Below are 17361 nucleotides of genomic sequence, written 5' to 3' on the forward strand. Positions count from 1 at the left end.
GGTCCCATTGTGAGAGACATGTCCAGGATTCTAAAGAGAGGAATTTTCTGAACTTTATTAGGGGATACCCAAAAGCCATGGGAGGTAAGGACATTAAGACTTCACCAACAAATTTCTCCAGGGTTTGAGGATGGGTGTGACCTAAGACCAGGTTATCCATGTAGACACACAAGAAGGAACCCTCTCTTTGTAAAAATGGGTGGAGGATTATAGCAAGACATTGTTGGAAAACGGCTGGGCTATTGGTCATGCCCTAGGGCAGAATTTGCCACTCATAATGGGCATATGGGTAAGCATAATTAAGGGAGAGCACTGAGAAGGCAAACTTCTTGAAGTCCTCAGGGAGAAGAGGAATGGAAAAGTAACAGTCTTTGCGGTCCACTACCATAACTGAATAATTAGATGGTATTTCGGGTATCCAAGGCATCCCCCTTAAAAGTGCACCTACCAGCTCCATTCTTTTGTTGACTTCCTAAGGTCTTGTAACATTCTCCAAGACCCAGAGGTATTTTTGACCACAAATACTGGTATTCCAGGGGCTCATAGATGGCTGAATATGGCCCAGCTTAAGCTGCTCATCCACTAAAGAGCAGAGGGCTGAAAGTTTGGGTCTGAATAAAGGCCACTGCTCTACCCATATGAGTTTACCTGAGCTCTACCAGATGGTTAGAACACGGGGAACAGTGGCCCCTAGCATGAGGGTGGATCAGGGTGGGCTTCCTCCAGTCATGTTTCTCCTGGTCATGGTCTCCCCTTTCAACAGAGGGCTCATGGGGCCCATCATCATCATTGAAATACTCAAGATGGTCTGTGGTGATGATCACGTCCATCTGCCCCAATAAATCCAGGCCCAGCAGATTGGTCAATAAGCCTCGGACAACGAGAAGCCTGATTTTCCCCTGCTCCCCATTAGGACCTACCCATCTTAGGTGGGTGGTTGTCTCTTCACACTTGGTATTCCCTCCCACACCCAATATTGCAGGCCCTGGGAACAGGCCCCAAGAGGATGGTACCTCCTCTTCTCTTAATACCATCCTGTCAGCCCCCAGTGTCTACTAAACAGTGGAATCTCTGCCCACCGTTAATAACACTCTCAGCTTTGGGTGATATCCCTCTATGATAGGCACCATCCAGTGGGCAGCAGGCCTCCTTGGTGTAACCGGGCTGGAGGTTGCCCCGCCCTTGGTTTAAAGGGCCATTTCTTATTGAGTGCCCTTCTAGATCACACTTAGAGTGGCATTCCACCCTTCAATGGTAACCCTTTTTACAACAGGGGCAGGGTATAGGAAGAGCATTCCCTTTATTTGGCTTTTGGCTAGGGGCTCCTTGAGGACAACCATGCTTAAAGTGTCCTGGCTGACCACACCTAAAGCATGTCCCCTTCTGGGCTTCCTTTTGGGGGCAGCTAATGTATTAGCAATTGCTTGGGTCATCGAGGCAGTCTGAGCCTGCAGTGCTGCCACCAGAGATTGCCTGCTGATGTTGGGTGCCAATATCTTGGGTGGCTATAACCAATTGCTGAGACAGCCCAATGGGCCCCGTTCATTCCCTCCCAGACTACTCCAGCTTAACAAATTCATCCCTAATCCAGCCAGAGAGCAACTTTTGGTGGATGCTTTTTTGGACCCTATCAATGAATTCTGGGAGACATTCCCCTGGTTTTTGCCTCACCCCAGCAATGGGTGACTCTGTGGGCCCTTCCTCCAATTTTGCCCAGGCTTGTAACTGGGCCTGTTGACTTGATCTTGTACAGGGCAGCGGCTACCACAGCTTGTTGGATTGTGATTGAAAATGCTTCCCCTGTGCCAGACAACATGGCATAGGTAATGGGTATGGCCCGGTTAGCTTGTTGGTTTTGTTCCTCTCTGACCCGGTACTCCTTGTAGAAGGCAGTCCGTTTAATGAACTGGGTACTGGGTAGGACAGCCTTGGCTAGGTCCATCCAATCCTTGGGAACACAAGGTTTGTAAGCTATTTCTTGAAGGAGGGCCAGGGCCCATGGGGAATTAGGTCCATCCTCTGCTACTGCCTTCCTCAACTTCTTAAGGTCCTTGGCCTCCCATGGATACCATTTGAGAGGCCTGTTAGGATCAGGGATACATGAACAGGAAAAGCTCCAGGTACCTCACCATCCTCCCTTTTTCTTTCTTTCTTTTTTTGGTGGGGGGGGGGCAGATATGCTTCAGCATATGTTGGCTCTGACAATCCCCATGGCGTGGTAGCAAAGGGTCATGAGACAGAAGATCCCGTCAGAGGGCAGCATACAGGGAACTGTTTCCTGGGGTGATTTAGAATCTCCAAGGGTGTAAGGAGGAGGATAGTAGTCTCCCATGCTTGGCCCTGGGGGATCCCCAAGAACTTTGGTCTTCATTTCTATTCTTTTACTTTTGGTCATTTGGGCTCTTTATTGAAATCAGCCCAATTTTGTTCTTCTGCTTCCTCTGTGGAAGCAGGAGGGGCCATTGACCTAATTCCCGAGCCTAAGCCCATCCCTTCCCGCCCTGCCCCTGCCTTGGGTGCAGCCGACAGATGGCTGACCAGAAGGTTGAGGCTCAAGGTCAGCCTTTGGGGGGGGGGAAGGTTGGGTAAAAAGTGATAGTAGGGTAAGGGGACCCACCAAAGTGCTTTTCTCTTTCCACCACCAGCCTCCCAACCCTCTCCCAGGATTCCCCGATACGAAAGTCTCCCAGATTTCTGTTGCATTTGCACCTGTGAGCTCCAGCCCTGTAGACTGAAGCATGAGGCAGAGAGCCTTAAGGGCTGGGTCATGTTTGGTTGACTTGTGTTACCCATACTAAGGGTCTCATTCACCTTCCGCTTGGCCTCGGTTGTGATTGCCGCATCGCCTCACGTTGGGCACCAGTTGCAGGGCTGCTGCTCCACAATTCCTCCCTCAGAGGAGAGGACTAAGGAAAGGTGAGTGCTGTGTCCTCCTGTTCCCCAGCCCCTGCCCACCAAAAGGACAATCAGACACAACAGGGAACCTGTTCTGGGCAGGAACTCTTACTGATGCAAGCAGATGTTTAAGTAGGCTTCAGGGTAGGGACAGAGGGCTTCAGAGGGAGAAGTTTGATGATAGTGTATAGAGAGATTAGTGAGGGCCAATAGTATTGTTTTTAATCACCAGTTACTAGGCAGAGGTTACTTTCCTTCTCGCCCTGATGAATCATCGCTATACAGAAGTGCAACCAGAGGCAGGTCTCCAAACTTGAGGCAGGCTTGGGTCATGCCTTTAGGCCTGGCCTGGGTGCAGGTCCGGGGACCATCCCCAGACCTGATGTCTCCACACATCTGTGAAGCCAGCCTGGGATACAAGAGACCTTAGTACACACACACACACACACACACACACACACACACACACACACACACCTGCCCCTGTTTGGGGTTGGAGGTAGCTGGAGAAATGGCTCAGCATTAAGAGCACGTATTTGCTCTTCCAGAGAACATGAGTTCATTTCTCAGCAACCATGTCAGGCAGCTCACACATGCCTTTAACTCCTGATGGCCTCTGAAGTCACCCACATACCATGGCATACACAGACATACATGCATAATAATTCTTCTTTTACAGAAAGTCTATGGGGCTGGAGAGATAGCTCAGGGGTTAAGAATACTGGCTGCTCTTCCCAGCAACCACATAGTGGCTCACAACCATCTATAATGAGATCCAGTGTCCTCTTCTGCGGCATAGCATACATTTAGGCAGAACACTGTATATATAACTATATAAACCTTTAAAAAATAAAAAATAAACAAAAATATATGTAGGGCATTTGTAGACAGGAAAGGGGGCAGGAAAACAATGGTAGCAGGGTGACAAAATAAAAACATAATAGAAAGATAACAGAGTGACACAGCAGTTTATTTTCTGCTGCTTTTCAGAGAAACTGCAGATGTCAATAAGGCGTTAGGAAACACGGAACAGCTGAGGGACAAAGTTAGAAAGGGACAAAATCAGCCCAGGCTGCTAAATATACTTTGATATTAGATAATAGTGTGGGACGGCCAGGGACCCTCCTGGGGAAGTCACCCCAGCCCAGGACTGTGCAGCAGCACTTTTCTTCACAGACAGCCAGGCCGCCTACACTAGCAGGTTGTGCTGTGCCTGTCCCTGAACCAGAGGGCGCATCTAGATGAACCACCCTTGCTCTTCTGTGTGAGCTTACAGACACAAAGTGAGGGCTGAGATCTGGAGGCAGAGGCAGGTGGAGCTCAAGGCCAGCCTGATCTACTGAGTGAGTTCCAGGACAGCCAGGGTTATAGAGTGAGACCTTGTCTCAAATGACAAATAAAAAGAGAATGGAATTGGACCAAGCTCACTTCTCTCTGCAGGTAAGCAATATGTCCTACAAAGAGCCCTGGAGAGTTGAGGGTGTGGGGCAGTTGGCGGGGTGCTCTCCCTGCTCAAAGCCCAGAGCTCCATCCTTGGTACTGTATACAACTGGGCATGATGACACAAGCTTGTAATTCTACATTTGAGAGGTAGAGGCAGGAGGATCAGAAATTCTAGGTCATCTTCCACTGTCTCCTAGGATACATGAGACCCTGCCTCAAAACAGCAGCAGCAGCAAGACTTCAAAACAAAACAAAAAACAAACAAAAACAAAACTTCTGAGTGCTTCTTACTGAAAAACCTATCAAGCATGACCCAGCTAAGGACAAATGGAAGCGAGCTGAAACTCATTTCCATCCTCTATGTCCTCCATAGCCAATCAGCCAGATGCTGACTGTACCGTGTGTTCAGGAGTGGCCAGAGCCTTTCTCAAGGTAAGTTTTTAAGTACAAAAACTATATCCTGGGTTGACATACTTCAGTTAATAAGAATAGTTAGCTAGGCTGGGCATTGTGGCACACCCCTTTCATCCCAGTACTCAGGAGGCAGAGGAAAGTGGATCTCTGAGTTCAAGGCCAGCCTGGACTAAAATGCAACTTTCAGAACAGCCAAGGCTGTTACACAGAGAAACACTGTGGGACCACTAGCCAGAAGTGGAACTACAGGAGCCAAACATCAAGGTTAATAATTTAGAGACTTTGCCAGAACTATTACTTTGACGGATGAGGTCTTTGGCAGGTCATGCTGTCTATGTGCTGAGTTTTATGACCTGAATGGTTCTTCCATCATGGGGTCAGTTGTGCTAAGGCCTGGGGACCTCTCCCATCTCCACCCACATACAACAAAATCTCTCTCTCCTTCCCCCTCCTCCCCTTCCTCCCTCTCTCTCTCTCTCCCCCTCACCTCCATCTCTCCTGCAGGAGCACACACACGCCCCTCCTCCACACACACATAGATGTGTGGGCTAGGAAGATATTTATGCCATAGTGTCATTGCTTTAGGAAGGGACCAATCAGGTTCCTTAGGATTCAGCTGCTTGAAAGAACACCTGGTCCTCAACCATTCTCTTACCTCTGTGCCCTCTTTCCTACATCCTTGCTCTGCTGACTATATAAGCTCCGGGTGGAAAAATAAAATTTGCCACTTGCTCAGATTCTTGTCTTGTGGTCAATTCCCGGCCCCTGGATCTCTTATATTCTGTTCTCTCCCACATGAGCTCCTGCCATTGTTATGGCCTCACCAGAGGCCAACCTGATGGGAACTCCCAGGCTCCAGAATAATAAACTTTATTTCCTTTTATATTGCTTAAACTCAAGTACTGTGTTGTAGCACAAGAAAATAGATGAAGACTTTGATATCTGGGCCTTGAGGAATCCACTCTTCCCTGTGCTGGGACAGGCTCAACAGCCTTGGTGATCTCCTTGAAGACATTTTCAGCAGGCCATCAACATGGCTCAGCAGGTAAAGGTGCTTGCTACCAAGCATGACAACTTGACTTCAATCCCCAGAACCTAGAAGCTTTGGAAGAAAATAAACTCCACACACTATGGTATGCATGCAACCACACACATGCACTTACACATGCACTCACACATGGACACACAGTAGATTTTAAGGGACAGTTTCCACCATCCTCTCCACCCTCCAAATTTGTAAGTTTTATCCTGTGCCAGTTGAGGCAACACCAGGGGTATCTAGAGAATGATAAAGATAAGAATAAGACAGCATTAATGAAGGCAACTTTAATAGTTTGGGGGGGGGACCATTTGATTTAAACATGCATCACAATGAAACTAACTGAAACATCAAAGCTATGTGCTAGGCTAGGAAAACATGGCTTATTATCTTGACGGCTACTTGTTCTTTAAAGGAACAGTGTATTAGAGTTGAGTGTGGGAAGATGAACAATTTTTCTTAACTTCTCTAACAATACTAAGTCTTGTTACAATGAGTTGCTACAGTTATTGATTTCTATTGGATGGCTAGGGTCTTAAGGAAAAAGAATACTCTGAGGCAGCCTGAATTTCACTTGAGAGTAAAGTCAGATCCTCCTCAAAGGACTTCAGTAGGGAAGATATTGTCCTTCAGGACTCTCCTCAAGAAGGTCTTGGTGTCCTGAGTAACTATTTCAATGATGAGCCTCTGTCTCTGGTGTCTGAATTTACGGACAACAAAGTTCCACAAGCCAAACCACCACCAGTATGCAAGAAACTTGAAGAACATGTCCACAGGAAAACACATCAAGAACTTCAGCCTCCAATCCATCTTATGCAAGTCCTGGAACTGGATGGCTCGGTAACCCATCTCCAGTGTCCCTGTCCTTTGAGCCAACTGCTGAAGTGACTCATCGTCTACACCAAAGGACTTCTTGTAGGTTTCAAAGCTCTTCTGGAGGTCATCAGTACCATACATGTGGCTCATAGTTATCTTCAGAGAAGACGTGAGGTTGATGCTCTTGTCACAGATGCCAGAAAGGGTCTCTAAGGAATCTGTATACCTGATATTGGAGATATCTTTTTTCAGTGTGTCTCTAAGCTTTGGGAAGTCATGTGATAAAGGGTCAAAGTTGGATACCAGGAATATGGGGGGCTCCTTCACCCTCTCCTTCTGCAGGTTCTCCCAGATATTCTTTTGGATACTCTGCAGTAGCTGGGGTTCTAAGAGGGGACTTGAGCTGAGGTCCCTGTCCAGCTTTGTCCAGACAACATAGAACCTCCTTCTCATCCTCTGCATGGCTTTAGCCAGCTTCACATGATTTGAACTGAACTGCTCAGAAGCAATGATGATGACAAGGTCATAATTGTCTAACTTCATCTCCTCCAGGTAGTTCTCCATGCTCTGGGCTGTGACCCCTGTGCCAGGCAGGTCCCACAACTCCACATTGGGAAACTTGGAGGAGAAGTACTGTGCTGGTTCCTGGGTGGTCCTCACCACCCCAGTAGGAGCTGAATCCTCTTCCTCGTGTCCAATGAGCCTAAGGGCATTGATGAAGGATGACATGCCATTGCCTGAGTCTCCAGTCATAGCAATTCTTACTGGGTTTCTAGACATATTCTGTATTATATATCTGACCACACAGATCACATTCCAGAGGTTCCCCGATTTCACTGCCTGCTCGATTTTCTCATTGACTTCTTGAGAGTAAAGGATCTGGTTGGTATAGAAGGACTCACTAGCAGTGATGGATTTAGACGATGGACTGATGATGAAGGATTTTACCATGTTTATGAAATATGTAAAATGCTGCAGGAGACAAGAAGACACAGGATGACACAGGAATCCACAGAAGTCACATACCCCAGTCATGGGTTTTAGATCTGCCACTGAGACCTCACTTGAACAGTGTGGCACCTCCTTCGGGATGGGGTTGCTCTACAGCCCTTCACAGTGCATAGTTACAGCTGCACTGAAGGTGTTTGAACCCGAGCTGCAGAATGTCAGCTGGGCCCTTCAATGGGAAAATGGGTGGGCAGGTCTGACCCCTGAAAAAGCCAGCTCTCCCCAGCCAGCCATTCACTGAGCTTCTCTTTAAGAGTCAAATATTTAGCCTGGTGTGGTGGCACACACCTATAATCCCAGCTCTCCAGAGGCAGAGGCAGGTGAACCTCTGCAAGTTTCAGACCAGGCTGGCCTACACAGCAAGTTCCAGGTCAGCCAAGCCTATATAGTGAGACCCTGCCTCCAAAATAAATATTAATTTTTTGTTTGTATGTGTCTGCATTGCACACAAGTGCATGTGTATATGTGCATGGGATGGTGGGTAGGCCAAGGGTCAATCTTGGGTGTTATTTCTGAGGAGTCCACTCACCTTGTTTGTTGTTAAATTATTTTACTTTTATGCGTATGGGTGTTTTACCTATGTGTATATGTGTGCACATGTGTTCCTGACACTTTGGGAGGCCAGAAACGGTGTTGGCTTTGCTGGAGTGTAAGCTGCTTCATGGATTCTGGGAACTGGACCCTGATCTTCTGGAAGAGCAGCCAGTGCTCTTAACCACTGATCCTTCTCTCCAGCCCTTGTTTGTTTACTAAGATGGTCTCTCATTGGAAGCTGTGGTTCATTAATTAGGTTAGACTGGTTGGCCAGGGAGTCCCAGAGATCCTGTCTCCACCTCCCAGCATTGGGATTACAAACCCATTTTGCCATACCTACACTTTTTGTTGTTGTTGTTTGTTTTGTTTTTTGTTTGTTTGTTTGCTTGCTTGCTTTTCTTTAAACAGGGTCTCACTGTGTAGCCCTGGCTGTGCTGGAACTCACTCTGTAGTCCCAGCTGTTCATAAATTCACAGAAGTTCATCTACTTCATTGAATGTTGGGATTAAAGTTGTGTGCCTATGCTCAGCTTTTCTCATGTGGGTTCTGGGGATTGAACTCAGGATTCTCATGGACTCTACTGACTGAACCATCTCCCCAGCCCAAAGAAATTAATTACTTCTAATCATACTATGAAAATTGGGATACCATTCATCAGTAACTACCTGCAGACAGCTCAAACGAAACTTCCCAAATAACCTAATGATTCAGGTTTTTTGTTTGTTTGATTTTTAGATTTATTTGTATGCATGCATGTTTTTCCTGAGTGTATGTCTGTGTACCATGTGTGTATCTTCTGTCCTCAGAAACTGGAAGAGGGTGTCAGATTCCCCTGAGAGGGGAGTAACAGACAGTTTTGAGCCACAACGTGGGTGCTGGGAATTCAACCCAGGTCTTCTGCAAGAGCAGCCAGTGTGCTTAACTGCTGAGCCATCTCTCCATCCCAAACCTACTGATTCTTAGAATTCAGTAAGATTTGTGGGTCCCTGTGCATTGACATTGGTACTAATATGAGGATTTGAACTATTCTGCAATCAGGGGCTGGCTGAATCCTTACCATGTAACTCAGGATTGTAATGAGAGGTGGGTGGGGTGACATAGTGGGTTGTATTCAAGATCATAGAAAAGCTTTTCCCATCTTGCTATAACTGCCTCTCTGATGTACCCACCAATGTACTTTAAATTTACTTTGATCTATGGCTTTTTGTTGTTGTTATTGTTATTCTGTAAAACTATAAAAACTTCATGAAGCTTCCATGTTAGAACATGAAGGTGGGGTAACCTAAATCTTTATTCCTGGGCCATGGTAACTCAAAGTGGCTCCAGAATACACTAGCTCTTATTTCCTTTAAAGGAAGAACAAAGGAGGAATTGCAAGGAAAACAAAACTCTTTTTTTGTGCATTACCACCAATGTTTTAAAAATTAAGTCCAAGAGGCTGGGGTGTTCTCCATTGATGGAAGTGTTTGCCTAGCATGCATGCAGCCCTAGGGTCAATCATGCATGACATAGTAACTGGGCATGATGCCATACACATGTATTCCCAGCACTTGGGGTTGGAGGCAGGAGAAAATCTAATCCATTCTGTGTATATTGCCAACTCAGTCACATGTAGTGGTAAATGCTCTTCATCCCAGCAGAGGCAGGCAGATCTCTGAGTTCCAGAACAGTCAGGGCTACACAAAGAAACCCTGTCTCAAAATTAAACAAGCAAGTAAGCAAATAAACAAACAAAAACAAAAATTCTTTTGTTTGTTTGTTTCAAGGCAGGGTTTCTCTGTGTAACACCCTTAACTGTCCTGGAACTTTGTAGACCAGGCTGGCCTTGAACTCACAGAGATCTGCCTGCCTCTGCCTTCCAAGTGCTGGGATTAAAGCAGTGCACCACTATCACTTGGCCCTCAAGACCATCTCTTTAATCCACACAGTGTATATCAGATCCATGAAGAGCTCCCAGCCAGACCCACTCCTTAGGATCCCATGAAGCAACTAAACACTTGTCCTGTCCTAACACTGAAGTGCCCTAGTGTCTGCCACATAAGGCCTACTATTCTGTGGGATGACTTCCAGGGTAGAGCTTCTGAGTGTTGTGGTGGCCTCACCTGCCTCCTGGGGGTGGCTTCTCCCTTTCTCTTCTCCTGGGATGCCCTCTCCCCTCAGTTGGCTTCTGGGATGGCCTCCCTCCTTTCCCCACCAGGTGGTGGCTTTTCCATTTCTCTTCTCCTGGAGTGGCCTCTCCCGACTCAGTCCTCTCCTGGGATGGCCCCTCCTTTCCTGGAACTTCCTCCCCTTGGTCCCCTCCTGGGATGGGTCCAGCTGGACTCCCAAAACACTTGCTACTGCTCCTTGCACAGTCCTTGGGCCTGGACATGAGTTCCACACGGAGGGGATCAGCCAAGAGCCCCTACCTGTGTTTGAAGAATTACCCTGCCCATTGCAACCCAGACAAGTTTCTGAGGTCTCAGGTTTCTGACTGCATTGGGCAAGCATGCTACCCACCTCCCAGACCTTGGATGGCCACATCATGACTGAATCCAAGGGACGCTCTATGCTGTCTGGGTGAAGGCTCCTTAGTCAGACCTCTGTACTGGCGTTCCTCTGGTTCTTCTTTCTCCCTTCAACTTTATGCAGTGTGAAGGTCTATGTCCGTGGGCATGAACTTTGTGGGTCTCTTACAAGTCTTAATGATCTTTAATCTTCTTCAAACCTATTACAACACCTGTAATAGAAAAAATGATATTACATATGGAGAAACATATTGTTAGAAACCAATAAGGAGCTCTTTCTGCCATCTTTCCACACCATGGTGCACATGATTGCCCCAGAAGATGCTCTCAGGAACACCAACAGTGCTGAGAAGAGAGGCAAACGCCAGGCCCTCATCAGGCCCTGCTCTAAGTCACCATTCTGTTCCTAACTAATGATGAAGATGGTCGCATTGGTAAATTTTAAATCACTGATGATCACAGAGCTGGGAAATTTGTTGTGACCCTCACAGACAGGTTGAACAAGTATAGAGTGACAACCCTAGATTTGATGTATAACTCAAAGACCTAGAAAAACAAGCCAAACAATCTGTTCTCATCCTGTCAGTTTGGCTTTATTGTACTGACAACCTTTGCCTTCATAGACCACGTAGGAGCAAGACAAAAAATATACAAGAGGGAAAATCCTGCGATTCTTTTCATAAAGATGTAAAAATACATAAGTAAAAAGCCTCCATGAACTGTTTGAAAGAAGAAAGGAAGGAAGGAAGGGAGGGAGGAAGGAAAGAAGGAAAGAAGGAGAAAAGAAAGAAGTCTTGAATTACACAAGGTAATTCCTGATCATTCTTCTGATTGGTCTAATGCTGACCATTATCCTGCAAGGGATCTAGATCTCTTTAAATGCTCTGGAGGAATAGGATAAAAGAGAGGGTTCAATGAGGAAAGTGCCTGCCTCACAAGCAGAAGGATGTGAGTTTGGATCCCCAATGCTCACTTAAAATAAACCAGATTTGATAGCTCATGTCTAAAACACCCACAATGGGGATGTGGAGACAGAAGAATCACATGGGGCTTGCTGGCTAGCTAATCTAGCCAAAAGTTTCATTGAGAGATTCTATTTCAAAAAATAAAGGGGAGAGTGACCGAGGAAGACATCCTGACACCCGACACCAGCCTCTGAACCACCCCCACAGACACACAGGCACTAGGAAGCACACCCAAGTTTATGCACACAGTTACTCACACATGCACACACACACATGCATACACACACAAGCAACACACTCTCACACCTGCATGAGAAAGTCATATTCACAGTTTATGTGGCTGCATGTTGGTCTGCTCTATATTACTGTGTTCTGTCCAATTGTGTTTTGTTGTATTCTCTTCTGAAAGATTAAAGATGAATGTTAGCACCCTGCTGAAGAGCCAGCTTTTCTGCTGAGGTGGACAAACGATCACTTAAGAAGCCAGGCATGCAAGCCAGAAGTTTTAGTCCCTGTGTGTTCCACAAGAATTACATGTAATTCCAGGACTTCCCAATATTGCCAGTGGGAAGTTCTGACCCTGGACTCTGGCCCCCAAAGGGAACATCAATAGAGTGGCTGAGAGAATATGAGAGAAACCCAACCTGCTTTCTCTAATCTAGGCCCCATCAGAAGACCTGCAAACCAGGGATGTGCAGGGCACATTGCCCCTCTGTTGGTGGCTTGGAAGGACTCTACAGCCAAAACATGAGGTACTGTGTGGTTCCAAAGATAATCAGAGAGGGTGCCTCCTGCACGAGATCCCTGACAGGAACACCAGACCCCAGATTCTCCTGCCCTGAGCAGGTTAATAGGCCAAGCTGCACTTAGGAGCCTCCCACCTACCTACCTTATAAAAGTGGAATCCAGGCCCGGGATGGTCAGGAGGAAGAGATCACAGTGAGGGGCAGCTGAAGGGCAGCCTGGGCTCCTGGGTTTCCTCTCAGACCCTGCTCCACTCTGGACCTTGCTCCAACTCCTCACTTGTAGGCATGAGCCCTGGCAGCCTCTCCTGAGAGGTGGGGCCTGCAGCCAGAGCAGCTTTCAGTTTCAGTTCCTGGAAATGGCTGGTTTTCAGGATTCAGCTGCAGGCTCCACATTCTCCTTCAGAAAGGGGTGGGTTCTGTCAGATGGCCAGGCTCAGGGTGGGAAGTCTGCCCAGGAGCAGTCGGGGCCTCCTGGTGTGACCCTGCTGCCTTCCTTCCTGGAGGCTCCTCCTGGTCAGGTGATGGTGCCATGTTGAGACCTGTGAGCATGGTCCTCTTAGGACTGTGGCCCTTCAAAGGCTGGTCCTTGAGGCTGCTGTCCCTGCTCACTTGTTCACCTGTTCCTTCCCACCTCACTCACCCCAGGTGCAGAAATGCCACCTACTTGGAAACTTCTCTGACCTGCTCCATTCCTGTCATCTGTGCCAGGATAGAGGCATGTGGTCCCAACAGAGTATGTCACCTTTAACTGGTCTCCTTCTGCCTTGTCCTTGTGCATTTCTCCAAGTTTGGAAGAAAACAAAACAAAACAAAACAAAACAAACAGATCACTTTCTTTTGTAAGCTCACTTGCTACTTCCTGGGCAACAAACACCGTTGTTCAGGGGCATGCATTGGACTACTGAGGTGCCCAGGCAGAGGGGAATGAGCTACTTTCCCTGCATTGCTGTTTAGCAGGACAAGGCACAGTGGCTGGTGAGAGGTAATGCAATTATCAGCACAGTCCATGCACCCTGGGCTGCCCTGATACCTTTTACTGACCTAAACTTTCAGTTTCTCCCACTCATTGTGTCCATCCCCATCCCTTCTTTCAATATGTGTGCCTAAGTGTATGTATGAGTACCACATGCATGCATGAGCCTCAGAGGTCAGTTTCAGCCCCTGGAACTGGAGTTACAGGCAGTTGTGAGATGTGAATACCATGCCATGTGGATGCTGGGAACCGAACTTGGGTCTTCAGCAAGAGCAATAGCTCCAGCCCTTCCTCCATGTTTGTGAATTGTAACTCTTGATAGGCACACAGATTCCATTGTGGGAAGGGCACAGGTCTTCCTGGCTGCACTTTCCCACAGGCCCAATCGAGCATGGCATGTGGCAAAGCCTCCATGCCCCAGCTACTTGTTGATTCTCTGTACTTCCTGTCCCTTTCTGGGAACAGGTTTCTAGTCACCGACACACCACTTCAGTAGCTTTCTCAGTGTCTATGATTCAAGTTGCAGCCTCAGAAATCCCTGCAGGACCCAGCGCTTTACCTCTGTAGTGGAGCTAAGAGCTGTACTGTGCTGGCTGGGTGACCTGACAATATGAGCAAAGGGAGGCTTGTGGGCCACCTGTCAATGTAAGTCACAGCCTCATTCTTCTTTATAGTAATAATAAAACACTTTTTAAAAGATTTACTTACTTTATGTATATGAATGTTTTGTTTGCATGTATATCTGTCTGTGTACTATGTGTGTGCCTAGTGCCCACAGAGGTCAGAAGAGGGTGTCAGATTCCCTAGAACTGGAGTTATGGGCAGTTGTGAGCCAATATGGGTGCTGTGAATTTAAACCCAAGTCCTCTGTAAGAACAAGTGCTCTCAACCACTGAGCCATCTTTCCAGCCCTTCAAAGCCTTTCTCTACCATGGGAATCTGTGGGGTAACCTCTCTAGGGTCAGGAAAAGGAGGACCTTGGGGCAAGGACTCTGTTGTCTTGGAGTGACAGAGGGCGATGTGGCTAAAAGATTTTTTTTTTTTTTTTTGTTGAGAATGACACCCTTGCATGCATGGTCTCAATCTACAGATGATTGAGGAAGCCAGTAAGGTACTTACTGTGCAAGCAGCAAGGCCCTGAGCTCAGGCCTCCAGAACCCAGGTCTCAAAAGTTAAGCATGATGATAGGTGCTAGTAATTCCAGTACTGGGGAAATGGAGACAGGCTGATGGCCAGCCTGCCTAGCCTATTTGGCAAGCCAGTTACAGTGCCTCAATATACAGTGCTAATTACTTTACCTCCACAAACACGGAAGAGAACATCTGTGGAACAGCAGCCAAAGTCGCCCTACAGCCTCCACATGGTGTGCACATACACGAAACAACTTACAAAGAAGGTATAACAGGCCCTGGTCTAGGCTGTCTCTAACACAACTCTAATAAAAAAATACAAACAACTAATTTTATTAATATATACATTAAAAACATTACTTTAGCCTTATCAAAACAAAAAATAATAAATTTAAAATTAAAAGCAAGACTAAAAATGGTAATAAAATGAAAACAAAATATTAATAACTTTTTATAAAAACACAACTTTCCAACAAATGCCATACAAACTATAAATATATATATGTTACACCTTTAATTTATAATGAGACCCAAAATTAAAATAAAACTAAAACACATCTATTAAAAATTTAAAAGGATACAAATCTATCATATAATATAAAATTATTACAAAAACAAATTACAAACATAAGTCAACAAAAGTTAGACGCTTAAAATTTGAAAAATTTAGCGTCTACTTGTACCTTTAATTTAAAGACACTAAATCCATAAAATTATATACAGTACTTTATATTTCTTAGGGTAGGAGCTACAATGTTATTACTACTTTGCTTAATTTTTCCAATTCTTTTTAAAAATCATCCTATACTCACTACACACTGTTAAACATAATCTCCAACTATTTTTCGTAAAAAAAAAAAAAAATTTCCACACCTGCTCCGGTGGAGACGGTGCAGCATGGAGCATAGAGAGCTTGAGGCTGTCTGTCCCAAGGTTCGCACCACGTGTGGTTAGGCCTTCTGGAGGTCCCTGGCATGATCCCAGAAGAAGGCCTTTAATCAGCTTCCTGCTTGGCTCTGGTGCTGGGTGCATGAGTGCATGGATCTGTGTTCTTCTATTAGTCTTTGAAATCATAGCCTGCAGCAGTTGCTGTTACAATTGCTTCAACGTTCTAACGTATCATTTGGGAAGATTATAGATGTTGTGCAAAAACTTGAGTTAGGAATAGAGGGAAAATTTAGAAATAAAAGAGAAACTAAAAGTAAAGACAAAGTGCAATTAGAAATGAAGGATTTACAAAAAAGGGGATTAACAGGCGAGTAAACAATTCCCTAGAAATTTGATTAAGGGTGGCAGCCTCCCAGATATAGAGACCCATACATTACAGTCCCACAGATGCTCCACTCCCTTGGACAGGTGTTTATGATAAAGGACCTAGTTAGATGGGTGATGGTGAATGGAAAGCGAGTTAAGTTCAATGTTATCTATCTGGGAAAGAATCAGGAGAGCTCAAGCACCATGGTTTGCCCTCTCTGAAGAACAGCAATGGCAGTTGAGGTGGCAAGTATATAAGTTTTTAATATTTAAAAATAATCAAAAAATTCCTTGTCATAATCATCTTAAATATAATATTTTCAACCACCCCAAAACCAAAAAAAATACTAAAAATTATAAATCAAAACTTGTGGTAAAGGCTACATCATAAATATCAAAACTAGGTGTCTAACAAGCTAACCACAGACAAACATAAAATAAAATTTTCTCTTCCTATATAGTCTATGTCTAATGTTCTCATATTCCCATTGTCTCAACACTAATAATTTCTAAACAAAATTATAACCTTTTGGACTCCTGCCAAAAAATTTGTTCCTTAAAATGATTGTATATATTCTAATACCCTAAAATAAAATTTCACAACAATAACAAACCTCTCTTATGTTTAACTCTGTCTGTCGCACCAAATTCACTCCTGACCTAAATATCCGAGTTAGGTCTCCCTGCAGACCAATGGTCCGCTAAACAGTCTGCGACACCAAAGGGGACTACTGAGCATGGGACCTTCCCCACGCTCGCTCCTGTGCCAGGAACATTGAGTACACCAGGGGATACCAGCAGGATTGTCACTGCCCACCTTTTCAGCTCTGTGCCCTTATAGCTGGCCTCAGTCCCCCCACTGTCATGGGAGCAAGAAGAAGCAAACTCCTGTCCCTGCTGGGCCACAGGGAAATTTCCAGTCCCAGGCAATGAAGGAGCATGCATTTCATCCCAGCACTCAGGTAGATCTCTGTGAGTTCAAGGCCAGCCTGGTCTTCAAAGAGAATTCCAGGACAGCCAAGGCTACATAAAGAAACCAGGTCTCAAAAAAAAAAAAAAAAAAAAAAAAAAAAAAGACCTCTGAGTAGGACTTGGGGCTGGAGACCCCGATCTAATTTAGAAATAACAGGCCTCTGTGATATTCCCACCAAAAAGATAGGAGTTTTCCACTAAAGGCAATGTGGAGGAAAGGGAAGAGGCAAGCGCAGGGTCAAGGCAGCTCTATACTCTATAATCCCCTCCTCTGCTCTGTAGATCCTGACATGTCTGTTACCCCCTGCCCCCACCCCCACCCCCATAGGTGAAGCCCACTCACAAACTCACTGAGGAAACTGACAGACTGCAGAGACAGGACAGAGAGGAAACTGCATTGACTAGGGACCTGATCCGAGATCCACAGCAACGTGAATCTCTTGACACCAGTGCCTCTATCCTGCCCAAGTGACTTCTCCTTCCTCACCCCCAGCTTCATTTAGGACCAGCAGAGTCATCCCTTGAGCCCCTGTGCCTCCCCCCTCTTTCCTTCCTAGAAAAGACTGAGTTAAGAAAAGGAACAGCCCCCAGGAGGCCTTGATCCCAGCAGACTTGCAGGTCCCTGAGTTTGAGACCAACCTGGTCTATAGAGCAAGTGCCAGGGC

General features: G+C 46.0%; 1 protein-coding gene across 1 annotated transcript; it reads right to left on the reverse strand.

The window, feature by feature from the left end:
* Positions 1 to 6063: 6063 nt before the first annotated feature.
* On the reverse strand, positions 6064 to 12793 carry LOC127219244 (immunity-related GTPase family M protein 1). Its single transcript, XM_051180610.1, has 3 exons — positions 12511 to 12793; positions 10649 to 10868; positions 6064 to 7579 (listed from the first exon to the last, which is right to left on the reverse strand). Exons 2-3 carry the CDS (start codon positions 10673 to 10675, stop codon positions 6389 to 6391), a joined length of 1218 nt encoding a protein of 405 aa, XP_051036567.1. The 5' UTR covers positions 10676 to 10868; positions 12511 to 12793; the 3' UTR covers positions 6064 to 6388.
* Between the last annotated feature and the right edge of the window lie 4568 nt (positions 12794 to 17361).

Source organism: Phodopus roborovskii, unplaced genomic scaffold (assembly GCF_943737965.1).
Source record: "Phodopus roborovskii unplaced genomic scaffold, PHOROB, whole genome shotgun sequence".
Classification (NCBI taxonomy): domain Eukaryota; kingdom Metazoa; phylum Chordata; class Mammalia; order Rodentia; family Cricetidae; genus Phodopus; species Phodopus roborovskii.